The sequence below is a fragment of the Sciurus carolinensis genome, chromosome 2 (genome assembly GCF_902686445.1).
Source record: "Sciurus carolinensis chromosome 2, mSciCar1.2, whole genome shotgun sequence".
Taxonomy (NCBI): Eukaryota; Metazoa; Chordata; class Mammalia; order Rodentia; family Sciuridae; genus Sciurus; species Sciurus carolinensis.
In genome coordinates this window covers 172,095,707-172,121,315 of record NC_062214.1, presented here as the reverse complement: position 1 = coordinate 172,121,315, position 25,609 = coordinate 172,095,707, and the positions used below count along the sequence as shown (strand labels likewise).

Below are 25,609 nucleotides of genomic sequence, written 5' to 3'. Positions count from 1 at the left end.
CCTGAGCCCAGGGCCAGGAGGGCTGGAGCTGGGCCTGGGGGTGTGGGAAGGAGGGCAGAGCAGGAACACGGTGGTAATCCTCATCATCATAGCAACAGCAAGTGCACAGAGTACTTTGTGCTGTCTCTTCATTTAATCCTTATAACCCTGCAGGGTGGGGACTATTATTAATCCTGTTTTATAAATGAGGAAGGTGAGGCCCAAGATAATACAGCTAGTATGTGTCCTGCCTCTGTTCTGCTATTTTTACATTATACTGTTTCTGTATCTGAGATTTGGGGGAAATGGCTTTGTGAGAACCCTTAGGTTGGTGGGACACTGAGAAAGCATTCATGATCTGTAGCTCAACAGGGTTCCCCCTAGAGGGCCACCCGCCTGACAAACATGTCTGAAATGGAGCTGAGACAAGGGCAGTAACAATTACTGCCCTTCACAGGTGTTCTCTGCAAAGTGTTTCCATTTCCATTGTCTCACTAATGTCTCACAATAACCCCACAAAGCCTTGAGCCTCACCCTGCAGATGGGAGACTCAGATTCAGAGATCCAAGTGACTTGCCTGAGGTCACACTCCAGGTCCTTGAACTTCTAGTGTAATGCTTTGTCCACCATGCCACAGGCCAAGAGCAAGACATAAGGCCAGAGCTGCCCTTGTTAGAGAAAGCTCTCCCAAAGCAGAAGGGATGGGGATTTTTTTGTGCATGTATCTTTGCAGGATACCACCAACTAAACACAACTGTTTACTCCTTTCTGAGCTTGGCTCTTCCTGCACCAGGAACTGTGCTCTGTCTATGCCCTGTTGAATTCTGCTGATTTTGTGAATACTGTCCTCTGAGGGTCTACCCAGGGCACATATTATCACTTCAGATGGCCATTTGGGGTTCCCCACCCAGGACCCAGAGCAGCAGCACCTCCTCCAGGTCTGCACCACATGTCCTGTGCTCTCTGACACCTGTCTTCTCTTCTGTTCTTCCCTTCTGTTCATTGTTTGCCATGCCCTGTTGTCCTCAGCCAGCAAGCTACATATCTGTCCCTTCCATTAGCCTAGGAGCTCTCTGAGGGCAGGGGCTCCTGTCAACTTCTGTGTCCCCAGCACCTGGCACATCATCCGGGCCTGCATATCTTTTATGGCATAAAGGCATGAATGAACTAAATGACAGAAACCATGAACACAGGCTTCATTAATTGAGATACCAAGATCCCCAGTCAGAAGCATCAAGAAGTTCTTAGCAACTAAGAACTACCATATGGAATTACTATACCAGGAATTTTGTAAACAATAGAGCTAGAGGCCACCCAAGACCCGTGGGCTCCTGGGGAGGCGGTAAGTGTCCTGTCACTGGAAAGACTCAAGGGGGTACTAGGAACTATTTGGCAGGAGTATATGAACTTTAAGGGCCTTCTGTTCCCTGAGATACCAAAATTACAGATCTGTGCTTCCCCCACATCACTCAACTCTTTGACTTCTCTCCAGGCCAATGACGTTCTCATCCTCCGGAGCCACGAGTCCAACGCCCCTGAGTCTGCCGGTGGCCAGGCTTCGGAGAAGCCAAGGGAGGGGCCAGGGAAGTCACGAAGGGCATTGTCTTTTTCGGAAAAGAAGAAAAAAACAGAGACATTTAATAAGACGCAGAATCAGGAGAACACTTTCCCTTGTAAAAAATGTGGCAGGTAAGATGGCCAGCGCAGCCACATGGGGACCTGGCCAGGTGATGAGCCGAGGGGGCGGGGCAGAAGTGGGTTGGGGGAAGCTTCTGGGAGCTTTCGGCTTGTCCTCTGATTGGCTCAGCGAGTTTCCAGGGCAGTGACGTCACTGAGCAGCTTTCAGGGGGAGCTACTGAGGAGTGGTCCAGCTGAGAGTGGCGCCATGGGTGGGGACGATGCGGCCGCAAGTCCCGGAAGCAGGGTGCGCCACAGCCCTCTCCTGGGGAGCCGCGGGAAGGACTGTCCCCTTACCTGAGCCCCTCCGCCTTGCAGGGTGTTTTACAAGGTGAAGAGCCGCAGCGCGCACATGAAGAGCCACGCGGAGCAGGAGAAGAAGGCTGCGGCGCTCAGGCTGAGGGAGAAGGAGGCCGCGGCCGCCGCCGCCGCCGCTCCGCACCAGCAGGCGCTGCGGGAGGAGAGCGGCGCGGGCGAGAAGGGCTGAGCGGCCACCAGCCCCTCTTCCTGGGCCCGGGCCTCCTGCGCCCTCAAACCTCCAGAGGGATCGAGGAGAGGGTCACGTGGACTTGTGTCAACAATACAAATGAGACAGTGAAATAAATGGCTCTTTCTTTATAAAGGCCCCAGGAGCAGTGTTAAGGGCTGCAGGATCCAGTTCTCTTTGCATTCAGTCTGTCGGAAGTTGTCCCGCTTCCCTGCAGCTGTGAGAGTCGGGTCCCCGGGGGCGGCTCTGCAGCTGCCTCACATCTCTGCTGCCTCTGCTGCCGCACAGTCTCTTGCCTCCTCTTTGCCTCCCCCTCCTCCTCGGTCTCCAGGAAGCCACCGCGGAGCCAAGCACAAGCTCACCCCCGTTGCAGCATTATTTCCCCTCCCCAGAGGACCTGGAAGGCTGCCTTGTCTCAAACCCCAGATAAAGGGACTTCCTTGGAGGGAGTGTGGTGGCCTGACACCTTGCACAGCAGTGCCCAGGCCTGAGCTGCTCCAGTGACCCTGTCTTCAGGTTGCCTCCTCCCGGAGCAAAGCTGCGGACAGGTACTATCCCTCTGCTGCTTGCCAGCAGCCCTGCGGGGTCTGCAAAGTTTTCTCAAACATTTGGGAAAGGAGCCAACGTCCTGTCCCTGCCCTCAGCTTGGGGAAGGGAATTGTACAGAGCCTGGAAGCTGCAGGGCTAGGCCCCAGGGCCTTCCGACAAGCCTGGCTCTTCCTGCTTTTCTCCTTTTTGCCAAATACCTTGGGGCCCTGGAGGCTGCTGCAGGAGCTTAGCCTCAAGCAGGTCTGGAGAGGCCCAGCCTGCTCCTCCTTGGTGCCAGCTCCCAGCTTGCCTCTCCTGTCCTCAGCAGTTGCCACCTAACCCCGCTGCACCCCACCCAGTGTTGATGTCCACAGCCCAGCCCCTAGTCCTGCACTCTGGAGATTTCTGGATCCTTCCCTGGGAGGGGGAGGTCTCCTAACTAGATTGAACAGGAGCCTTCATTCCTTGACTTGTGTCATTTGGGAGCTATTTATTTATTCTTAATATTTAATTTTTGACATCCTCTCAGGGACCAGGGGCCTCATGCGTTGAAGAGGCCCAAGTGCATTTATCCCAAAACATGGCACCTTCTTGACATCCCTATCTCCACCCCAAGGCCCTAGGGTTCTTCATCTTGTTGCCCTGGAAGCTTTTGCCAATAGAAATGATAGTAGCATTGAGAGAGGGTGGAAAAGAGGAGGGTGTCACCAAAGCCACACAGAGACAGGCAGGAGTGAGGGAGATCAAAGGCAGTTCTTGTTGCTTACCCTTCTGTACTTTCAAATTGCCTGAGGGAGCTGGCAGGAGGTCAGAATTCTAGTATTGTTTACCAGGCCTGTATTCTGGTTTGAAGAAGCCATATTTGGCATGGAATCACTGAAGTGAAAAGACCAGAAGGTTCTGGAGGCTCCTTCACTTGCCATTCCCATAGGGGGCCTAAGTTATTTTTCTGATCTCATTACCCAACTTCAGTTGTGCAAAAGAAATTCCAAGTGAATGTGTGTATCACAGAATAACATACTAGGAAAGATCTAAACAGGATTCATTCTGCGCCTCTTTAGGAGATAGGCTAAAGTCATCACACCAGTAACTAGAAATGGAGAGGAGGGAGTTTTGCTTTAACTATGCACTATCAGGTATTTTTCACATCATTCATATGTTAATATGGTTCTATAGAACCCCAGCTACAGGAGTAACAAAATTATTTTCCCTCAGACTCCTGGACAACTACCTAGATCTCCAGTTTCCTCATTAGTTTACTAAAAGTCCCAAGATTGCAAAAATCTGGTGTACCCTCTAGAAGCAGGAGGGCAGCAAAGTAAGGCTCTCTTCTAAATCACTTCTATAATGAGTGCCTTCATAGCTTAGCCCCAAAGTGCTACTTAAGTTTTCCATGGTTTGTTCTTTTTAAACCATACTTGGTTTCAGGCCCCTATATGAACATTCAACAACAGAAACCTTCAGTCACATGAGACTTCTGTTCAGTGGAAACATCTAGTACTTGGAAGTCTCTTTTAATAAGAAAGTGATTCTATTCTAAGCTCACAGAAATGAGAACAGGCAAATGTAGCCAGGGAAAATCAAGATGGTATCTCTTGGTATTAATCCTACCAGACTCTCTATTTCAGGAGGGTCCATGCTTCAGTATACATTTGTAACTAGAATGCAGTGTGAAAATAGAAATGTTTAGAGGGCAGATGCAGTTGTGGTGAATGACCTGTCAATAAAGTTGGTCAAACATAGAAGCTGGCATAGGTATACCCTTAATGGTGCTTTCTCCCTGTGAACATGTTAGGCTTATCTTTTGTTGCTGTTTTCCCCTCCTATTCAGAGCTTTGCTTTAAGAAGTTTAAGTGACAAACACCTCCAATTTTGTAAGTGTCCTCCCCATACCATCTCTCCAGATCCATCTCCCAGCTTCCATCAGCATTCAGCTAAGGGCGTGAAACTGACCTAGTGCCTGTGTTCCAGACCATTTCTGAGGTCTCTTACCCATCCAAGGAGACAGTGCCATCATTACTGTCATCCATGCCTTCAGCAGCCCCCCTCACAGCTAAGGTACACACCTGCCCCTCTGCCATCCAACCTCCACCCCTGGCACAGAGGTCTTGTGCTGCTTATGTTTAAAGGGATCGCCTATATTTAAATGCCTCAGTGACCTCTCCTCTTTCTTCTCACGTGCCAGATGTTAAGATGAAGGAGGAATACAACACATATTCAAGCCTCAGCTGTTTAAATGTTTTCAATGGGGCTCCCTTTTCTGGGATGTTATTTATTACCAGACTGGCAAGCCTAACTCCTTAGGTTTATAGGAAGTATGCATATTTTTATAAAACATTTGTGTCCACCCCATATTTGGCTGTGTTAATATTTGCCTCTAACAATTTGCAGCTATTTCACCTTTTCCTTATTTGTCTCTAAATTGAAGGCCTTGTTGGAGGGGACAGAGCACAGGAATAGCCTTGATAGTTTGTAATTATTGTACAAAAATTTTAGTAGCATATAAATAAGTATATTCCTTTTATTTTGAAACAAAAATGATCAGACACTGCCTTTTGTGTGTTTGCTGCCTGTGGCACCCTTTTTTAAAAAGACTGTTACATATTAAAATAGTGTACATATATATATATAAATATTACCTCTTTTGCTGTACAGTTGTGATAGACCAGACTGAAGATTTTATTTTTTGTGTGCTTTTTATAAAAAATTAATACACTAAAGAGAATCTTGCTGATGTGATTGTAATGTACCTATGTAACTTATTTACTTTTGAATGTTCTTCTGTATCTTTAAACCTTTTATTAAATAAGGTTTTAAAAATTCAGAGTTGAATGCTGGTTGTTTGTTTGTTTGTTTGTTTTAGGGGCACTTGCACCATCTGGGGTTGATGTAAGTAGGCTTGTTTTGTTTGAATGGAGATCACTCAACATTTTTGAGCCATAAGTATTCTGTTTTGCCAGTGCATTGTCCAAAAGGCCAGGACAGGAGAAATAACACGGTTTACCTGGCTACCATGATGGATGAGTAGACAGAAAGCTGGATCTTTTTACAAAAATTTAGACAAGAAGCCTTAAGTTAATGATTAACACATCAACATAAAGGTGGCATACTACAACGTTTTCGTTTCATTGGGATGAAACGAAATATAAGGATGCAGAATGTTGCTAGCGGGTACTTGGAAGCTGGGGTGATGAAGAATATTTTTATATGCAGCAAGCAGACTGCATAGGATGAATGAGCAACCTGAGAAGACAAGTCCACCGTGATACAAGCATTTTAAAAACATTAGCATCTAATTCCACTCCAAAATCATATTATTACTTTTTAAACACGGCGCTTAGCAGTATTTGTTTACTGTAAAAAGAATCTTGAAAATATGAAAAAGGAAATGCGCCATCAGAGAATGGAATGCCAGAGCCCCTAGCTGGCACCATAGTAACCATTCGACCTGCGGGAGCGCTAGGGTCTCGCGTCGTCTGGACACGGTTGCCATGACTACACTGGCGGGAGCACCGCCGCGGGGGCGATGGGGGCGGGGCGCAAGGCGTTAGCTGGCGGGCCCCGCCTTCCACTGCGGCAGTAACGCCGCGGCAGGTTGCGGGGAGGACGCACCACCTCCCGCGCTGCGCCAGAGCCGTTGCAGCTGCTGTGGCCCCGGCACTGGGCCACCTCTGGCCGCCCTTGCCTCCGCTGCCTCCAGTCTCTTTCCTCTGTCCTTCCCGCGCCTCTGCTGCTTCGGTCCTCAGTCCTCGCGGCCCAGGGGGGGCCCCGTGCCCGCGAAGTCGCCACTCTCCGGCTGACCCGGCTGCCACCGCTGCAACCGCGGATTGTCTCTCCCGCTGTCTACCAAGGAACGGCTCCTGGTCCGCCTGAAGGCCAGGCTTCGACCGCGAACGTCCGGTTGACTTCGGGAGCTGCAGTGAGCGCCCAGCCGCCCCGGCTGCAGGAGGAGCGGCCACGCCCTGCGAGCGCACCAGGCGATCTCCGGCCCTGAGGCTCGTGCCTTCGACTCCCGCCCTCGCTTCTCGCCTTCTGCACTGCAACGACGCGACGCCCCGGCTGCAGGCTGCGGACCCCAGCCCGAGACGCAAGATGGCGATCGCCGCGTGACTGACTGAGCGCCCGAGACCCAGCTGCGCGGACCCGCCGTCTGACTTTGGGGGCTGAAAAGGGGAGAGAGCAGGACTTTGGTGCCATTGTTAATTGTGATTGCGTGAAGCTTGTCGCCCTCTGACCTGCTTGGAGGGTGTGTCGCATTGTTCTGAATCGCAGAGTACGGTGAGCCAGTCTAATCCATATTTGTAGAATTGGCGCCCTTGGTAGTTGGGGAAATGGCGATGACACTGTTGGAAGACTGGTGCAGGGGGATGGACGTGAACTCCCAGAGAGCCCTGCTGGTCTGGGGGATCCCAGTAAACTGTGATGAGGCTGAAATCGAAGAGACCCTCCAGGCTGCGATGCCTCAGGTACCCTATCGAGTACTTGGGAGAATGTTCTGGAGGGAAGAAAATGCGAAAGCAGCCTTGTTAGAGCTCACTGGTGCGGTTGATTACGCCGCGATCCCCAGGGAGATGCCGGGTAAAGGAGGAGTTTGGAAGGTGGTCTTTAAGCCCCCCACTTCCGATGCTGAGTTTTTAGAAAGGTTGCACCTTTTTCTAGCTAGAGAAGGGTGGACCGTGCAAGATGTTGCCCGTGTCCTTGGGTTTCAGAACCCTGTTCCCGCCCCAGGCCCAGAAATGCCGGCAGAGATGCTCAACTACATTTTGGATAATGTTATTCAGCCTCTTGTTGAGTCCATATGGTACAAGAAGCTGACGCTGTTCTCGGGGAGGGACATCCCGGGGCCTGGAGAGGAGACCTTTGATCCGTGGCTGGAGCACACTAATGAGGTGATAGAGGAGTGGCAGGTGTCTGATGTAGAAAAGAGGCGGCGGTTGATGGAGAGTCTGAGAGGCCCCGCCGCTGATGTCATTCGCATCCTCAAGACCAACAACCCTGCCATAACCACCGCGGAATGCCTGAAGGCTCTTGAGCAGGTGTTTGGAAGCGTGGAGAGCTCTAGGGATGCGCAGGTCAGATTTCTGAACACTTACCAGAACCCCGGAGAAAAGTTATCTGCTTATGTCATTCGTCTGGAGCCTCTGCTGCAGAAGGTGGTGGAGAAGGGGGCCATTGATAAAGATAACGTGAACCAGGCCCGCCTGGAGCAGGTCATTGCCGGGGCCAACCACAGCGGGGCCATCCGGAGGCAGCTGTGGCTGACCGGGGCTGCGGAAGGGCCGGCCCCTAACCTCTTCCAGTTGCTGGTGCAGATCCGCGAGGAGGAGGCCAAGGAGGAGGAGGAGGAGGCTGAGGCCGCTCTACTGCAGTTAGGCCTGGAGGGGCACTTCTGAGTCTCAGGAGAGGGGCTGTAGTGCAGACCTAGATCACAGCTGCTTTCGTTATACCTGTGCGGTCTTCAGGCGTGTCTCTGAGTAGTGAAGACTTAGACATTTTTGTTTTTCCCCCCGGGGGTGGGTGGGGCGGGTGGGGGAGTCAGGCCTGCATACCCATGTAACATCCGTAAAATTGTGCAAGCGAGCACTGTGAGCTGCAGCAATGATACAAGTGGGTCATGCTGGCTCAAATGCCAGGGAAAGGCTTGGACACAATGCTTGGTGCAAGCTGTCATCGTGGCATCATCGTCAGTTGTGAAAAAACGTGAACCTGTGACACTTCCTATCGAGATCAATGTGAAATTGCATGTTCAGATGTTTAGTGCAAGGCCTGGCTCATGGGAAGTGTTCAGTAAAAATGTGAACTGTTATATTTGTTACTAATATCGTGAATAGTTTGTGTTTACTGCAAATTGCTCCTGATTTATATTAATGGAAAGAAATGTGAATTTATTCATTGATATTGCTCAGCTTTACAATGCAGATTTCTTATTTCTCATCTTTTGGCATCAGATCAGTTTAATTGAAAAGTATTCTGAGACTACAAAATGGGGTGTTTGGAAAATACTGCAGTAACGGAGCTGTGTAAATCAGTTTTTCACCATATGAGATAAATCGCATGGGGAGGTTGGTATGAATAACCCATTCCTCCACTTCTGGTCTTTGTTATGAAATAATTCTTGTTCATGCTGATTCTAAGTGTTCCAAGTTGAAGTTATCAAATAGATGTATACAAATAAAATAATTTAAAAATTCTATGGATTTCTCATTTTTTCTGACATGCATAAAAATTTTCAGTGTAACTAAGGTATACGTATTTTTTTATGAAAACTTTGCCCTATATCATAAAAGTCTAACCTTGATTACTATGTGACCTCAAATAGCATGGTTTTACATGTTTTCTTCAAGGCAAATGTTAGAAGGTTAATAGTTATAAGTAATGTATTAACACAGAATTCTAGAAAATTCTGAAATGAAATTTAGGAGGTTATCTGGTAATGTTTTTTCTCCCTTTTAAAGTCACTTTACAATTAAAATTGTTTGAAGAAATAACTATAAGTCATCACACCCATGGAAAGTGAATTTTTACAGCAGCCATTTTATACCTAGAAGATATAAAAAATAAAAGGCTTAAAAACATGTTTATTTGGCTGTAGGGGTTCCCGTGACTGCAGGTGTGGTGTCCGTCCACGAGATTCTTAATAAATTCAGAAGTAACAATGCAAATGTTGTGTTCTGTGGGGTTTCCCTTAATAAGGTTTTAAAATTATAGCTGACTCACATGACATTCATATGGCATGGAATTATTGGTATTTTTCCAGATTTTTCTGGAACTTAGGTCTTCACTTGCCACATCACATCCAGATCCTCCCTGTCACTCCTCCTCTCTCAAACATCACCTTTTTATGTCCCCATCCCCCTCAACAGATTCGCATGTCTTCACTTACCCCACAGCACTTGTGTGTCCCCCTGCTCCTACCTACCAGACTCCTTTCCCCACCATTCCCATTGGTATCACACTTCATTACCTCCCTGCTCCTGCTCAGTACTCATTGTGCAGGTCTTCCACTCTACTAGGATACCACTATGCCAGTCTTCCACCCCCTTTTCACACACCTTTATACACACATCCTGTTACCACATGGCAACCAACCACATTCCCAATCTGTACACATGTATTTATTACTTTTTTTTTGCAGCGCTGGGGATTGAACCCAGGGCCTTGTGCTTGTGAGGCAAACACTGTACCAACTGAGCTATCTCCCCAGCCCTATGTATTACATTTTTAAAAGTGGAGGTTTTTCATTTTTCACCCAATATGTTATGAGCATTCCTCTATGCCTGTGTGTACATTGGGGTTATATACTATTGCTCACTTTTTTTTTTTTTTTTTTTCTTAAGTGCTGGGGATCAAACATGGCCTCACACCCAGGGCCTCACACATTCTAGGCAATTGTTTTACCACGTGCTACACCTTTTTATAGCTGTCTCCTTTTTATAGCTGCAAAATCAATTACATTCTTTGAGGAAAGTTCTGACTTCTGTTTTTTTTAATTATATGTAACAATTGTTTGTGTCTACATGTGCACATGTACATATTTAATGCAATACACATATAAAATAATGTCAGGATCCTAGATGCCCATCCTTTGTTCTAAGAAACAATCAAAAATAATAAGCTGTGGTTTATGATATGGACTATAGGCTCAGAAATTTTTAAGAAAGGAGAGCAGCAAGAACCTCATTACTTTGCATTAGAGGGCAGTAAAGGGAGGAGAAGGGGATATGGGGATAGGAATGATAATAGAATGAATGGGACATTATTACCTATGCATTTATGGTTACATGACCTGTGTAAGCCTACATTGTATACAACCAGAAGAATGAGAAGTTATACTCCATTTATGTATGATGTGCCAAAATGCATTCTACTGTCATGTGTAACTAATTAGAACAAATTTTCAAAAATCCTCATAACCAAAGAACTATGGAATAGGAGATACAGCCTGTGCTACCATCTATTCTGTGATCAAAATTATATTTTGGCTGATAGCACAGAATATGTGCTGGCAAAACGTATAATGTTACTGATGTTGCTGGTTGGACTTGGCATCTCATCTTGAGCTTTGCTTTGTGCACTTCTGGAAGTACGGCAAGGGCTAGGAACTGTCAATTGCAGCAGTAATTTGCTCTCCCCAGAAGCACTCGTTCCAGGAGCCAAATAATTTGAGATGATGAAAGATTAATTAACCTGGGAAAGGAGGTTATCACTGGTAGTAAATGACTAGAAAAAAATTATGCATGAAGAAATGAGACAGTCACTCTCTCTCTTCCTTTTCCTCCTCTTATTCTTCTTGCTGTCCCACCCACCCACACACCCAATCCACAAGCTGCCTGGACTATGTCATCCAGAGGCTGAATTTCTTCCGAAGTGAGTATCATAGGAAGTTCACACTGTTGCTCCAAATAGCTAAAATTAATGATCACATAACAAAGACACTATTTATAAAATAACACAATTTATTACTATTTTAAAACAAGTCTCACAAAATAACATTCAGAAACTCAATATTTCTAAATAATTTAACACACAATAAGTTTAGTCAAAATCATGCTACAAAACTCCTATGTATAAAATATTATTACTGGAGTATTAATAGATGTCAAAATGTTCTTCAGAATGGAGTGGCTTCTAGAAGCCGAAGTCTGGAATGATGCTCACACTCATAACGGATAACCGGGAGAAGTAGCTGGCTATTTGTAGTCTCTTTAGCCTCCTATTCACCCATCTTTTGATAGGAGTGATCCCTCGAGGCAGGAGCACCTCAGAGGCAGCTAGCTACTCCTTACTGATCAAAGAAGCAAGGAGCTTCCCACTCATGAAATTTTGCCACAACTTAATTTCGTCAACATCTAAATTAATTTTTAAAAACTAGATGTGGGAAAGATAACTCACAAAGTTTCTATCTGAGCAGAACTACTTGACATATCCTCAGAGGGATGATCTCAGATATAGCAGACATGAAAGGTGACCCAAGCAGGGAAACTGGGAAATCCTGACTGACTATACAGATAGACAGCAACTGCTCATGTGGACTTAGAATGAGCAAAGGTGAGGTTTGATTCTCTTCTCTATGTACAGGTTAGGTATTTACCCATCTGCCCTTTGGAAGTACTTTCCACTAACATCCAGTTCATAATTTTAAAGTGCAAATCTATTGAAAAATAGTTTATTCTCTCCCACCCCCAAGTTAAATTTGCTAGATCATAATTTGGTTGGTTAGTTCCCTCTAACCTGCCCAATATGGGATATTAAACTAGAATCCAATTGTGGACTTCAAGTGTTGAGTAAAGTTTTACCAATTTATCTTAGGTTAGAAGAGGATTAAAACTAAGTCTAGTTCTTCCTTTATATTCACTGATTAACAAGTAGGTAGGAATAAAGATACAGATATGATATTTCTAAAAGTTCAGTGGTTTTGAAATATAATTCTTAATTTTTGAAATTTTGCCTACTTTATAATTAAACAAAAAGCAGTAAGACATGCTGGAATAAAGACTAAGGAATGTGGTCAAGTTAGCTGTGTCTGCAGCAGCACCAACTCTGCTACACTGAATCTTATTTCATTATTTAGAGATACATTAAATACCCCAATTAAAGAAAGTGTGTGCCAAATTCAAAGGCATTAATTTCTGGTAAAGGATAACTAGCAGTTTTGCAGTTTTCTCCTTTTACCAATACTTATAATGTATAAGGTCTTAGTGAACTAATGATCTGACTGCAGTCAGAGAGGCACTGACTACTCAAGATCAATGCTTTGACACTTCTCTCCAATTTTTAAAAGTGATTGATTAAATACAACCTTTCTGGGCTGGCCCTATGCTTTTCCATTTATTCCTAAGACATACCCAGATAGAAGATTCCAACTCTATTTACATATTACCAACTCTGAGAATCAGCCAATAGTCAAGATTCATTTCTCATGCCTCCTTATTCTGCTTTCAGACCACTGGCCAAAAGTGTCAGAAATACTGATTCAAGTGGAAAATCTGACTCAAGGACCATATTTAAATGTCTTCTACCACCTTTTCTCATGGAACGGATCCAGTAAACATACCAAGTAATTGACCAGTTATCATGAGCAGACCTTCTTCTGGTCACACTCAAAATCAATGTTTATGCAAGCTAATTTTCATGATAAATTTTTACATAGTATTTTTCTGTATTTAATGATGATCATAGTCTCAAAACTTTGCACATTATTAGGCAATGAATGATCCATTTTCTAAAGTATATGCAAACTATTAAACTTTAGAGACAAAGTGAAGTTGTTGGATTCAGTTGATAGTAACAGAGAGGTAGGTTAATAATCACTGTCTTTAATAAGCAAGAATGCTAAGAAATAAAAGTTGAAACCCTGCTGAAAAAAGATAAGTTGAACCTTCCAGCCCTGAGTTTCTAATACTATGTGAAACTTATGAAAATGAGCATTACAAAAATGGAAAACATTACTGGCCTTTTCCTTCCCCCATGATTATTAAATACAGCATATTCTCTCATATAACAATTCCAGTGGCACGTGGCTTTGAGTGAAAAATAAATGGACCCTTGACAAAAGGAACCAGAAGCAAATAGCACTGGTTCTTAACCAAAGGAGAATGTCTTCCCACTTTTTGCCCAGAGGCCAGACAGCAATGTCTGGAGACATATTTTTTTTTGTCACAACTGGGAAGGGGCGCTCCTGGTCTCTATCTTGTAGAGGCCACCCAGAACAATGAATTATCTAGGCCAAAATGGAAACAGTGGCCAGACTGAGAATCTCTAGTTTAAAGGAATAAACTCCTATAAATAGAACATAAAAATATTTCACAATCTGACAAGTAAGTCATAAGCTTAGAATTAGGGAAAGTAGAAAAGTTGAAATCATTGGTAGGATAAAATAAAATTTACTGTGAAAAATTAAAATACTGGACTATTCCAGAGCTCTATCATCATTTAAAGAAATTTAAACGATTCATTAATGGAGAAGCACAGAGAGCATCTGTTCCAAATAGGTCAAATATCTAATCTCAGAGGCATAAAACCAAAGGCATTTAATATCAACTAAATTTGCTTCAGTAAGGGATGATTTAAGGAATGATTTGAGAGAATATCCTGAACTTCTTTATACAACCAAACTTCCATTTTCTAGTTGCATGAATTCTGGCTTTAATTCCAGGAACAGGGATGCACAAAAGTCATTGAAATACTTGGTGAGTAGAACTGAATATGAATTTTGTGTGAAATGGAAAAAGCACCTTACATTTCTATGATATCAACCAGTGATTGAAAGACAAGGATAAGGGAAAATTAATTCCTGTATTACAGAATTCACAAAAACCAAACACTAAAACTGTAAGCCATTTCACAAATTCAATACAAAGTCATCCATTTCCTATTAGGTTCACTTCCACAGTAACCTTTAGAAAATACACCCAAATATAGCAACATGGCCTCGAGATTGCCTACTGAGTGAAGTGCAAACTACAAATGAAAAAGATGGTTTTCCTTCTCAGCTTATAGGCTTTAAACATCACCAAGCAGAATGAAGGTTCATTGTGTCTGGTTCATAAAAGAAATGCCAAAGACTTTGCATGTATAAGCCAATCAGAGTAAAGGTTTCTTCCTATAAAATTGAAAGGAAGAGCTAAAAGGAGCTAAAAAATTGTTAGACGTGTTCTTCTTGTTTGGATTTAGAGTTGATTGTCAAAGCAGTGGTCCCTTTTTGATCAGAGTGACTCTTAGAGAAACCAAGTAATTCCTACTTAAATGGTAACAGTAAATTTCTGAAACCTAGAACTACTTATTCAATTACTTTAAAAAAAAGTATCTCCCCTTTTTCATTGTGATTTCATCTAAGTAAAATCACATAAGTAGATGGGGAAACAAGAATTAATAGTCTCCAGTTGAGAGACTTTAGGCACAATTTGGCAGGGGGCCCCTGACTTCTTTTCTGTAATCTAGTGATTTGGTCATGGCCTGCTATGGATTTCATCTGGTTACTGACAATGTCTTGCATTTTCCAGAAAGAATTTTTTTCTTACATGATAACTTCTAATTTCTGAATCTAACTATTGCTTTGTAATTTTGAGGTTAAGTCACATACAATGCTTCACATAGAAGGCAATCCTCAAACATACTACCATTTGCCTGGGATCCCATACTGAAACATCTCTTTTCCCTCTACAGTCACTTACATAATACACTTTATAAGCTGTTTAACCTAGAACTTCTCAAAAAATATATCTGACATACTAAGCTTCATTTTATTGAGATATCAAATTCAATCTTTAAGTCTATACCCTTATAACTGTAACAATGGGGGTCATTATACCAATTAACTGGGACAAATTTTGACATATATCAATGGTCGATATTTAGGCTAGGACTACTGACCACTGCTTTAAACACATAAAGAACTATAAACCAAAAAGTGTGCCTAAGGCCAGGCCTACCTGAGTAACATGGCCACATTACTGGTCAAAGAAGTGATCATGAGAGCCATTTTAACCACTGACCTTGATCACAGAATGACTGATTATGCAAGTGGTCATGTATATAAATTCCAGTTGACAATATACACATTTTTGGAAAAACAAGTAAGTAAATATAACATGAGCTAGAAGGCCTCCAAGATATGAATTTTCCCTTTTTCACCATGGCGTTTCCAATTGGGACTTTGGAGTCTTGGTTCCAGGGCTGTGCTGCAGTTCTATGAGGAACTCTTCCCATCACAATGCTGCCTTCTAAACTGAAGGCATGATACGTTCGAGCTTCAGGGTTGTAAGGAGATGGACCTTCTACAGATTCAGAAGTACATTTTTAAAAATGCCTGGCTTAAGAATACTAAACAGATTGAATAAAGAACATTTGTTCCTTTGCTATTAAAAATGACTGGTCTACAAATTTCAGTAGATGGGGCCATGTAATGTATAACTGGGACTAAAGACAAAGATGGAAAATTTATAGTTTTGAAAAAGAGAACTAGACTATATAAAGTTGATGTCACTGGTTAGGGGAAGCAACACTGAATAGGTTTTAAAAAAAGATGGAAGGGAGAGATTTGTTTTATCTTAAGAACCTTTTGCCCCACACAAAATCTTTAAAATAGACAATTATACAAAACTTATCTATTGTTCTCATTACATTTAAATAAGTTAACACAAAGTGGAAAATATGGCATTAATTTTCTTCTTCCTCATCCTCTTTAATTACTGGAGTACCTAAAATGGAAAAGAATATTATTTCTGGTCATTTTCAACAGATTGTTAAAATTCTAAATAAAAATATTTTCTTGAAGAGGTCTGAGATGATATGAAATGTGCTGTAATAAAAAATAATTTTATAAAATAACCTCAAGTTTCAAATTCTCTAGAAAGGTTCTCAGAAGAATACACAAGTAGATTAAAAAACACTTAGAATATTCGGTGCCCTAAATGCAGAGTTGCAAATAAAAATGACTACAAGTAGCTACAGAGAAACAAGATAACAACTTTCTATGTTAAATACAAAGACATATTTTTCTTTTTAACAAATATATGCACTTTTGCTGTTGCCAGAAATCTGAATATTTGTGTGAATTTCCCCAATTAAACAACATTGAAGTTAAAAAAACAAAAAACAAAAAACAGAATAGAACAGAACAGAACAGAACCACTGCAGAGAAAACAAAGCATATCTGCAGGCCCTCAGTGGGCCAAGGGTTACCCCTTTCAAGTTCTAGGATTTAAAGTTGCTATCTGACCCCAGTCAACTATTCATTCTTAACTCGTGAGCCATTTACCATTTACACCAACTAAACTGATCAACTTTCCGTCTCTTAAACTCATCTTGCATGCTCACCTCTAGACTCTTGGCAACAAATTCTGCACTTTCCAACTCTCCTCCCATTTAAACCTCACCCTAAATTAAGCACCAGCTCTAGGCTGTCTCTCCCTTGAATGTGTATTCCTTGCTTTACCTCAAAAGTTTCTCACTCTCGAGATAGGCCACATTCTCCCTATTTTCCCTTGAATTTGTCTGCTTTCCTAAACCTTTGTTGTCTGTGTCTCTGGGGGCGGGGGGGGGGGAACCAGCTCTAGTGCCTCTCCTCTATGAGTCCCTCAGTTCAGTTCCCAGGAAAATACACATGCACACGCACACACACACACACACACACACACACAGAGAGAGAGAGAGAGAGAGAGAGAGAGAGAGAGAGAGAACATTATCTTTTTTTTGTTTTTATTTTGGTGCTGGGAATCAAAACCAGGGCCATGCACATGCTAAGCACACACTCTACTACTTTTTATTTTTTAATTGCAAATATTCACAAAAATACAGTATAAAAATTTAAAGAATTTAGGAATTAAAACATTACTAGTATCTTAAAAGTCTATTAGCTTCTTTCTGATTATTCCTTTATCTCCCGAGAAGTAATCTACTACCTTTGATATTTTACCCCTAGGTGTGTATCTAGATGGGAAAAAAAAGAATATTCTGTATGGTTCTATTAACATAAAACTCTAGAAAACACAAACTGATCTAAAGAGACATGAAATAGATCAGTGATTATCTTGGGAGGGGTGACAGTCAGGAGCAGGAGCAAAGGATTATAATGAGGCACAAAGAAACTTTTGAGGCTGAGCCACAAGTTCAGTAGGGAAACTATGGTGATGGTGATGGTGATGGTTTCGTAGACATTTGAAAACTTATCAAGTTGTACACTTTTCCTTCACTGTCTTCCTAGAGATTCTTAAGTGTCCTTAAGTGTCCACAGGGATGCAGTTCTGTTTAAGAACAACTGCCACAGTAAGTTGGGGTGAATAAAATGTTTGAGTACTGAGCATTGGACAAATGTATTTAGAAAAAAAGAAAACTCTGGTTGGACTCTAGAAACAATTTGAAATCATTTGCCTTTATTTCCTTCAGAATTGCACAAGGGAAATGAACCCCTTCACTTAAAAATGAAACAGAACCCCTCATGTAGATCCTGAATAGACTAAGCCATGTTGTGCTTTTGGAACCAAATAATGACCTTAGGCCACTCTGAACAGTCCCAGAGGAATCATCTTGGTCTATCCTGAACCAAAGAGGGGAGACCAGAACAGAAATGGTCATGATCACTAATTTGCCTATTTTTGGTCCTCTTCTCTTGCTTATACTCAAAACTGAGGAATCTTTAAAAAAATAAAGCAAAGAATACAGACAATACCAAAGGCTAGTGAGAGGATGGAACAGCTAGAGTGCTCAAACCCTCCTGGATAGTAATGAAACTTTGGAAAACTGGTATTGTCTACAAAAGCTCTATACATGTATCAGAACCTCTAAAACATTCTCAGGCTCCCTATGATGATGGTGGTCACCACCACTACCACTGCTGTGTGTTGGATATTACTTATTCTTTTCTTCTGGGTATTTCCCTTTCATTCACAAAATGGCAGTCTAGTCAGCTTTGTGCCTGTCTGTTCATGGGGAGTATGGAGAGCGGAAAAAAGATATGCTGGTTTTGTCTTTGAAAAGCTACAGAAGACACCAAGAAAATACTATTTGTGAGAAGATAGAGAATAATGTGGAGAAGGAGGGGATGATGATTTTTCCCAAACTAGAAAGATATTTTCTGGGGGTGGCAGAAGAGAGAAAGCCCTTAGGGTTATGGTACAGTAGGAATCCTGGCCCTGCTTCCTGATAGCACCACTGGAAGGAGATAAACCCAGAAGGTATTGTTTGTTTTATCTTAGGAGATAATCCTATGGCCGTGAATCCTTTTTTCATTCTCAAAAAGGCATTTCCATAACCCAAGAGAAGCATGGATGTGGCAGGGAGCAGTCAGAATGAGTTCTGAAAGGGCCTTGGGAATTGGGACAAATAGATATCTTGATAGTAACCTTTGGGGACAATTTACATAGGACCATGCTTCCCATGACCTTGTTCTATTATGATGGCATAATTCCAGGTCCAGAGACCTTAAGAATAACAGACTACATTACCCTGTGCACATGTAAGATTACATGAATGGTGTAACTACATTGTGTACGTCCAGAGAAATGAAAAGTTGTACCCCATTTGTGTACAATGACTCAAAATGCAGTCTGTTATCATGTATATCTAAATAGCACAAACAACAAAAAAGAACATAAAAGATGTTTGAAATTAAAAAAAATAAATAAATAAAAATTTGAAAAAAGAAAGACTAAATTTCTGAATGGTCCAGTTAAGTGAATTGGGGAGGAGATGTTCAAAGTCAAAATGAAGTTAATTTATATTGAAATATTTCTCATATATTTGAATTTTGGGATTATTAAAATCTTTTAAAGTGATTACAATAATGATAATTTTTGAATACTACTTTGTATTAAGCACAATGTTTAAAATTGATTATTTAATTTAGTCCTCATTATAATACTATATACTATATATTCTTCGTTTTTTTTTTTTTTTTTTTTTTTTTTTTTTTGCGGTGCTGGGGATTGAACCCAGGGCCTTGTGCTTGCAAGGCAAGCACTCTACCAACTGAGCTATATCCCCAGCCCAGATATATATTCTAAAATGATTGCTAGTGGTATTATTACCATTCTCCAGTTTTTATAACATAAATGAACAAGGTTTGGTGAGATTAATTAATGAGTACAATGTCACAAAAGCTATTAAGTGGTGAAGTCTGAACTTGACCCAGTTAGTCAGGAATATCAACTAATATTAACATGGATCTTAGGGACCAGAAACTAAAATTGGGTAGTGGGACGTAAGACAGAACATTAAATCTCTGACCCAACTATGAAAAAACTGCTACTTATCACTTAGGTCTAATCATTCCACAAATAATACTTTTGTAACTTTAGAATACACTTAGCTTTCTTATAAGCTTTTAGTCTAAGGCTGATCTCATACCAGTGTAAATATCCTAGCGAGTTTTTCATCTCACCCTGGCCTAAAACTGAACCACTGAATTTCATATGGACAGAAATGGTCTTGAAGATTAGGGATGACCTATCATTTTCTTTTTCGTGGTCCTGGGGGGACTGAACCCAGGGGTGCTTTACCACTTAGCTATATCCCCAGCCATTTATGTTTTGAAATAGGATCTCACTAAGTTCCCTAGGCTGGTCTCAAATTTTCGATCCCCTACCTCAATCTCCTGACTACCTTATAGGATTAGAGGTGTGCACCACCATGCCTAGCTGACGACCTATCATTTTCTTTAGTTTGACTCCTTGTCGTGGTCCCATACCAAACATTCCATTTTTATACCTGTAAAGCATTTCCAAACCAGCCCAGGACTACTCACCATCCAGCTTTTTCAGTCTGGGCACTCTCTTGGTTGCCTCTTCAATCCAGTTGCCCTCAGCAGAATGTTTTTCTTCCAAGGGGTTGCCGACAAACACCAGGTCTTCAAGGCACGGCAGTTCTGCCAGCTTCACAAATTCAGCTACAAGTACAAAGCACATTTTCCATGTTAAAATGGTTAAGTTTTACTGTTACAATTTTGAAGACTGAATTCCAATCACTAACCCTCAATTTGTGACTATTCAGGACAATAAGTTGTTTAAGATTTTGAAGAAGGTTAGGGAAATCTTACTATAATGAAATTATTCTCTGAAGACATTATAGGATGGGAGGGATGAAGGAGACTTTCTATCTTTAATGCTAGCCTAAGGGTGAGATAAGAAGAGGAGGAAATTATATAAAAAATATATAATGAATCAAAATAAATACATTATAAAAAAAAAAAGAGGAGGAGAGGAGGATCAGACTGAAAAGAAGAACAAATTGATCTCATGACAGTCTTGTCTATGCTGTGCTGAATCAGTGTAGGCCAAGCTCAACTGCCTTTTTATCTTTACCTATACCCTCATTTTTGAGTTCTTAAAGCAACTAATTCAAATCTTTACTGCAGAATTTGTCAGTTTTATAATTATTGACTTATAAATAATTTTTCCCCACTAAGCGGTAAACTCCTTGAGGGAAGAGATAAATGTCCATATTCAACTGTGCCGTGAGTTTAGCATGGTTCATTACTTCTAACAGATTTATCACATGACAAATGAATAGCATACAATAAAAAAGCAAAGCATATAGGTATAGACCAATCAGTCTTCTACTCAAGAATTGTTTAAATTGGTTCCTTCAGCCCTTGGACAACAATTTTTTCATGATTAATAGGACCACAATCTTCCCAATTATATTCATTTTAAGTAAATATTTAAATAGATATTTTTGCCTTTAAAAATTAGGAATTCCAATAGCTATTTCCTATACAGGAACTCCTGTAACTATATCTGTGCTTAGAAATCCCATTTGCCTTTTTCCCAGTTGAGTATTTTCTATAAACAGGAGGTAGAAGGTTGGCAAAGAGTCACTCTCCGCTTACCCCAGTCTTTCACCAGGTTATTAGACATATACAGAATCTTCAATTTCTTCATTACATGGATCCCTTTCAACTTCTCAATAAAATTATAGGAGATCCACAATTCCTCTAACGTGTCCCCTACTGCTTCCTGAAAGAGAAAGCAATCTTATTTACATGCTTATTTTTAACCTTATTTTTTTTCCTGCCTCCTTCCTTAGAAACAGATAATGGCTTTCAAAGAGCACTAAGACCTGCCTGTCCACCTGTTCCCACCCGTTCACTTGTAGGACAGCTGACACTGACTCTTGTGTGGAAGTTCTTTTTTCATTGAGGGAATGAAGCAGAACATTCTCTTCCCCTCTTCAAACTGATTTGAATTCTTCCTTCTGATTGATTCATTGAGCAAAAACTTACAAAATATTCTTTAACAAGAATAACTTACTGAAATCACCAAAAGGAGAAAAATGGCAATATTTGATCACTTTATTGCATAATATAGTTTCATGATATTCTCCTATAGATTAATTTGGTCCTAGTAACATTTAAATAAGACAAGGCAAATTATTTGATTTTTATCATGGCTTTTTATAAGATTATACTGATATTAAGTAGTACACCTAGCTCTAAAATTCAGGTTTTTTAACACTTTTATGGAAAATTATAAACATAAAAAAGTTGAAAGAATTTTATATTAAATGCCCACATATCCAATACTACATATTCACTGTAAGCAATTTGCTATACTTGTCCTATCAACTCTACCCATCCATCAACTCATCTTATCTATTTGGCATATAAAATTCAACTTTAAACTCTTGGTCTTTCTATTATAGTATAAGGTTATATCACATAAACATATATTGGAGAAAAGATAGCCTCTTCAATAAATGGTGCTGGGAAAACTGAAAATCCATATGTAGCAAAAGGAAATTAAACCCCTCTCTCTCACCCTGCACAAAACTCAACTCTAAATGGATCAAGGACTTAGGCATTAGACCAGAGACCCTGCACCTCCTAGAAGAAAAAGCAGCACAAATTTCCATCATGTCAGCTTAGGAACCAACTTCCTCAACAAGACTCCTAAAGCAAAGAAGTAAATCAAGAATCAATGAATGAGATGAATTCAAACTAAAAAGCTCTTCGCAGCAAAGGAAACAATCAAGAACATGAAGAGAGAGCCTACAGAATGGGAGAAAATCTTTACCACCTGCACCTCAGATAGAACATTAATCTCTAGGATAGTTAAAGGACTCAAAAGATCAAACAACAAAAACCAAACAACTCAATCATTAAATGGGCAAAGGAATTGAACAGACACTTCACAGAAGAAACAGGAATAGTAAAAAAAAAAATGTAAAAAAATGTTCAACATCTCTAGCAATTAGAGCAATGCAAATTAAAACTATACTGAGATTTTATCTCACTCCCGTCAGAAAGGCAATTATCAAGAATACAAGTAACAATAAATGTTGGCGAGGATGTGGGGAAAAATGTACACCCATACATTGCTGGTAGGACTGCAAAGTGGCACAACCACTATGGAAAGTAATTTGGAGATTCCTTAGAAAACATGGAACTACCATTTGACCCAGTTATTCCACTCCTTGGTATATACTCAAAGTACTTAAAATCAGCATAATATAGTGGCCACATAAATGTTGATAGCAGCTCAATTCACAACAGCTAAGCTATGGAACCAACCTAGGTGCCCTTCAACAGATGGATAAATAAAATGTAGTATATGTACACAATGGAATAGTACTCAGCCAAAAAGAAGAACAAAATTATGGCATGTGTTGGTATGGACGGAACTAGAGACTATCATGCTAAGTAAAATAAGTCAATCCCCAAAACCAAAGGCTGAACATTCTCTCTGAAATGCGGATGCTAACACACAATGGGGGCAGGAAGAAGATTAGAAGTACATTGGATTAAGTAAAGGTGAATGAAGGGAAGGGAGGGGGAATGGGAATAGGAAAGGTAGAATTAATCAGACATAACTTTCCTATGTTCATATATGAATACACAACCAGTGTAACTTCACATCATGTACAACCACAAGAACGGGCAGTTATACTCCATGTATGTATGATATGTCAAAATATATTCCACTGTCATGTATAATTAAAAAGAACAAAAAATTTTAAAAAGGTTCTATCACACTGCCTCTCAAACTTTATAGATATAATCACTAGTTGCACAAAGATTTTCTTTTATAGACTTCAGAAAAGTGAATTTTTTCCTTTAAAAAAACCAAAAAAGTGAAGACAGAATCAATTAGATTCTCCATCCCTTCTTATCCCCCTCCAAATTTACCCACATCCTCATGGCAGTGTCTACAATGTGGACCCCAGGTCTATGCCCCAGCAACTGTCCCTTTAAAGACTATGGAGTAGCTGGGTAAGTGGTGCATGCCTGTAATCCTAGCTACTCAGGAACCTGAGGAAGGAGGATTGCAAGTTCAAGGCCAGCTGCAGCAACTTCACAGGCTGTCTCAAAGTACAAAAAAGGGGCTGGTGATGAAACTCAGTGGTATAATACCCCAGGTTCAATCCCTAGGACAGCAAAAAAGAAAACAACAAAAAAAAGACTATAGAGAGAATAAATATACCTTAATGTATTTTCCATAATGGTGGAGCTTGGGGAAAAACTTGAGAATGGGGTGCACTGAGGAAGCTCTGTGTGTTATCCCAAACCCTGTATTTCATCTTAGTTTCAATTTTTCAAGTAGAAGTAACAATACTCTTAAAGTAAAAGAAAATTTTAAATCAGTCTATCTTAGCATTCTTTTTTTTTTTTTGTGGTGCTGGGGATTTGAACCCAGGGCTTTGTGCTTGTGGGGCAAACACTCTACCAACCGAGCTATATTCCCAGCCCTATCTTAGCATTCTTATATCACAAATTTGTGATTTAACCAAGCACTCTGGAGTAGTATTCTGACATTTCCTAAATGATCTAATTACTGTATCACATAAATCTTTTGGAGGAGAAGAATTAGTTTTAAGATCATCTAAATTTTATCACATACATTTTCATTGTCCTGGATCCCCATCATTCTTGTTTCCAACTTATAAAGTGTGAGGCAGCAGAAAAAAAGACTAAAAACATACTGGCTCAGGCTCATGTGCAGAGGGTGCACTTAGCATGTGTGAGGACCAAAACCAAAAGGAAAAAAAAATTAAGTTCAATTCTGGGGTCTGCCACTTATTTAGTGTAATTTTACAAGTACAGGTAAAGAAATCCAAAAGTTTCCCAATTTGATTAATTCTCCAAATTGGCAATTTGCTGAGTTTGCTTTCTTTACTTATTTACTGCAACAAGCTTTACTTAAAAATTAAATCAATTTCAGATAGAACAGAACAGAATAAGATAGGATAGGAATTCTAGATAGGCTAAGTTTTGAAGATGTCTTCAGTGCTTTGTTTATTCATTTGAAGTTTATTATTATTATTATTATTATTATTATTATTGTTATCATTATTAGTAGTGCTGGTTGTTACAGAGAAATTACCTTATTAGTCATAGCAACAAAACTATAAATTGCCCAGGAATACATTTTTGTTCAATAAATGAACAAGGATTTATAGGAATTAAAATGATAAAATTCTGCTAAAGGATACTTCTCAAAAGAAATATAAATGGCCAACAATTATATGAAAAAATATTAAACATAGCTAGAGAAATACAAATCAAAACTACACTGAGATTTCATCTCAATCCAATTAGCAAGGTAATCATCAAGTACAAATACCAGTAAATGATGTCAAGGATGCAGGGGATGGGGAACTCTACTTACAAACTGTTGGAATGTAAATTAGTATAGCCACTGTGGAAGTCAGTATGAAGTTTCTCAAAGGACCAGGAATGGAACCACCAAATGATCCAGTTATACCACTCCTTGGTATTTATCCAAAAGAATTAAAGTCAATATACTATAAAGATATATGCATACCCATATTTATAGTAGCACAATTCAAAACAGTCAAGTTATGGAGCCAACCAGGTGTTCAACAACAGATGAATGCATAAGAAAATGCAATATATATATATATATATATATATATATACACATATAAATAAACACAAAAAATCAAGTTTTATTCGGCCATAAAGAATAACAAAATTATGTCATTTGTAGGAAAATTGATGGAACCGGAAAGCATCATGTTAAGTGAAATTAAGTCAGGCTCGGAAAGTCATTATTTTTCTCTCATATGCGAAAGCTAAAGAGAAAAAGGAAAAAAATGGATCTCATGAAAACAGAAGGGAGACCACAGTAGGGAAAAAAAAAAAAAACAAGAATTGGGGAAGGGCAAGGGAGGTACTGAGAATGAAATTGACTGAAATATGTCATGTGCATATGAATATGATACAACAAAACCCAACATTTTGTGTAATTACTATGCACCAATAAAAATTCTACTGAATAACAATAAATCAGAAAAAATCTTCATGTAAGGGAAGATTCATTATTACAAAGATATAAAGTCTCTTCAAATCAATCTATAAATTTCATTCATTTCTACTAAGAATTCTAATAGGAATTTATGTTCACGAACTTGATAAACTGATTCTCAAATTTCTCTGAAGAGTAAATGATGAAGAAAACCCATAAACACTTTGAAAAAGGAAAG

At 40.5% G+C, this 25,609-nt stretch overlaps 3 protein-coding genes across 6 annotated transcripts in view; 2 read left to right on the top strand and 1 right to left on the bottom strand.

The window, feature by feature from the left end:
* Mideas (mitotic deacetylase associated SANT domain protein) overlaps nt 1-5,489 on the top strand; it is a 63,590-nt gene extending 58,101 nt beyond the window's left edge. For all 4 annotated transcript variants that reach the window (XM_047538326.1, XM_047538332.1, XM_047538323.1 and 1 more), the window contains 2 exons: nt 1,472-1,668; nt 1,975-5,489. In XM_047538326.1, coding sequence (XP_047394282.1) covers nt 1,472-1,668; nt 1,975-2,143 — 366 coding nt within the window. In that variant the 3' untranslated portion in view covers nt 2,144-5,489. The remainder of the gene's footprint in view (nt 1-1,471; nt 1,669-1,974) is intronic.
* Nucleotides 5,490-6,234: 745 nt separating this feature from the next.
* Pnma1 (PNMA family member 1) lies at nt 6,235-9,289 on the top strand. Its single transcript, XM_047539999.1, has one exon. The coding sequence runs from the start codon at nt 7,003-7,005 to the stop codon at nt 8,062-8,064; it is 1,062 nt and encodes a 353-aa protein (XP_047395955.1). The 5' UTR covers nt 6,235-7,002; the 3' UTR covers nt 8,065-9,289.
* Nucleotides 9,290-11,115: 1,826 nt separating this feature from the next.
* Dnal1 (dynein axonemal light chain 1) overlaps nt 11,116-25,609 on the bottom strand; it is a 41,304-nt gene continuing 26,810 nt past the window's right edge. The window contains exons 6-8 of the mRNA XM_047541258.1: nt 20,997-21,123; nt 19,914-20,054; nt 11,116-15,870 (exon numbers count right to left, since the gene is read on the bottom strand). Of these exons, the coding sequence (XP_047397214.1) occupies nt 15,830-15,870; nt 19,914-20,054; nt 20,997-21,123 (309 nt within the window). The 3' untranslated portion in view covers nt 11,116-15,829. The remainder of the gene's footprint in view (nt 15,871-19,913; nt 20,055-20,996; nt 21,124-25,609) is intronic.

Coding starts and splice junctions, on each gene's coding strand:
- Pnma1 (XM_047539999.1), top strand. CDS start 7,003: ATGGCGATGACACTGTTGGAAGACTGGTGCAGGGGGATGGACGTGAAC.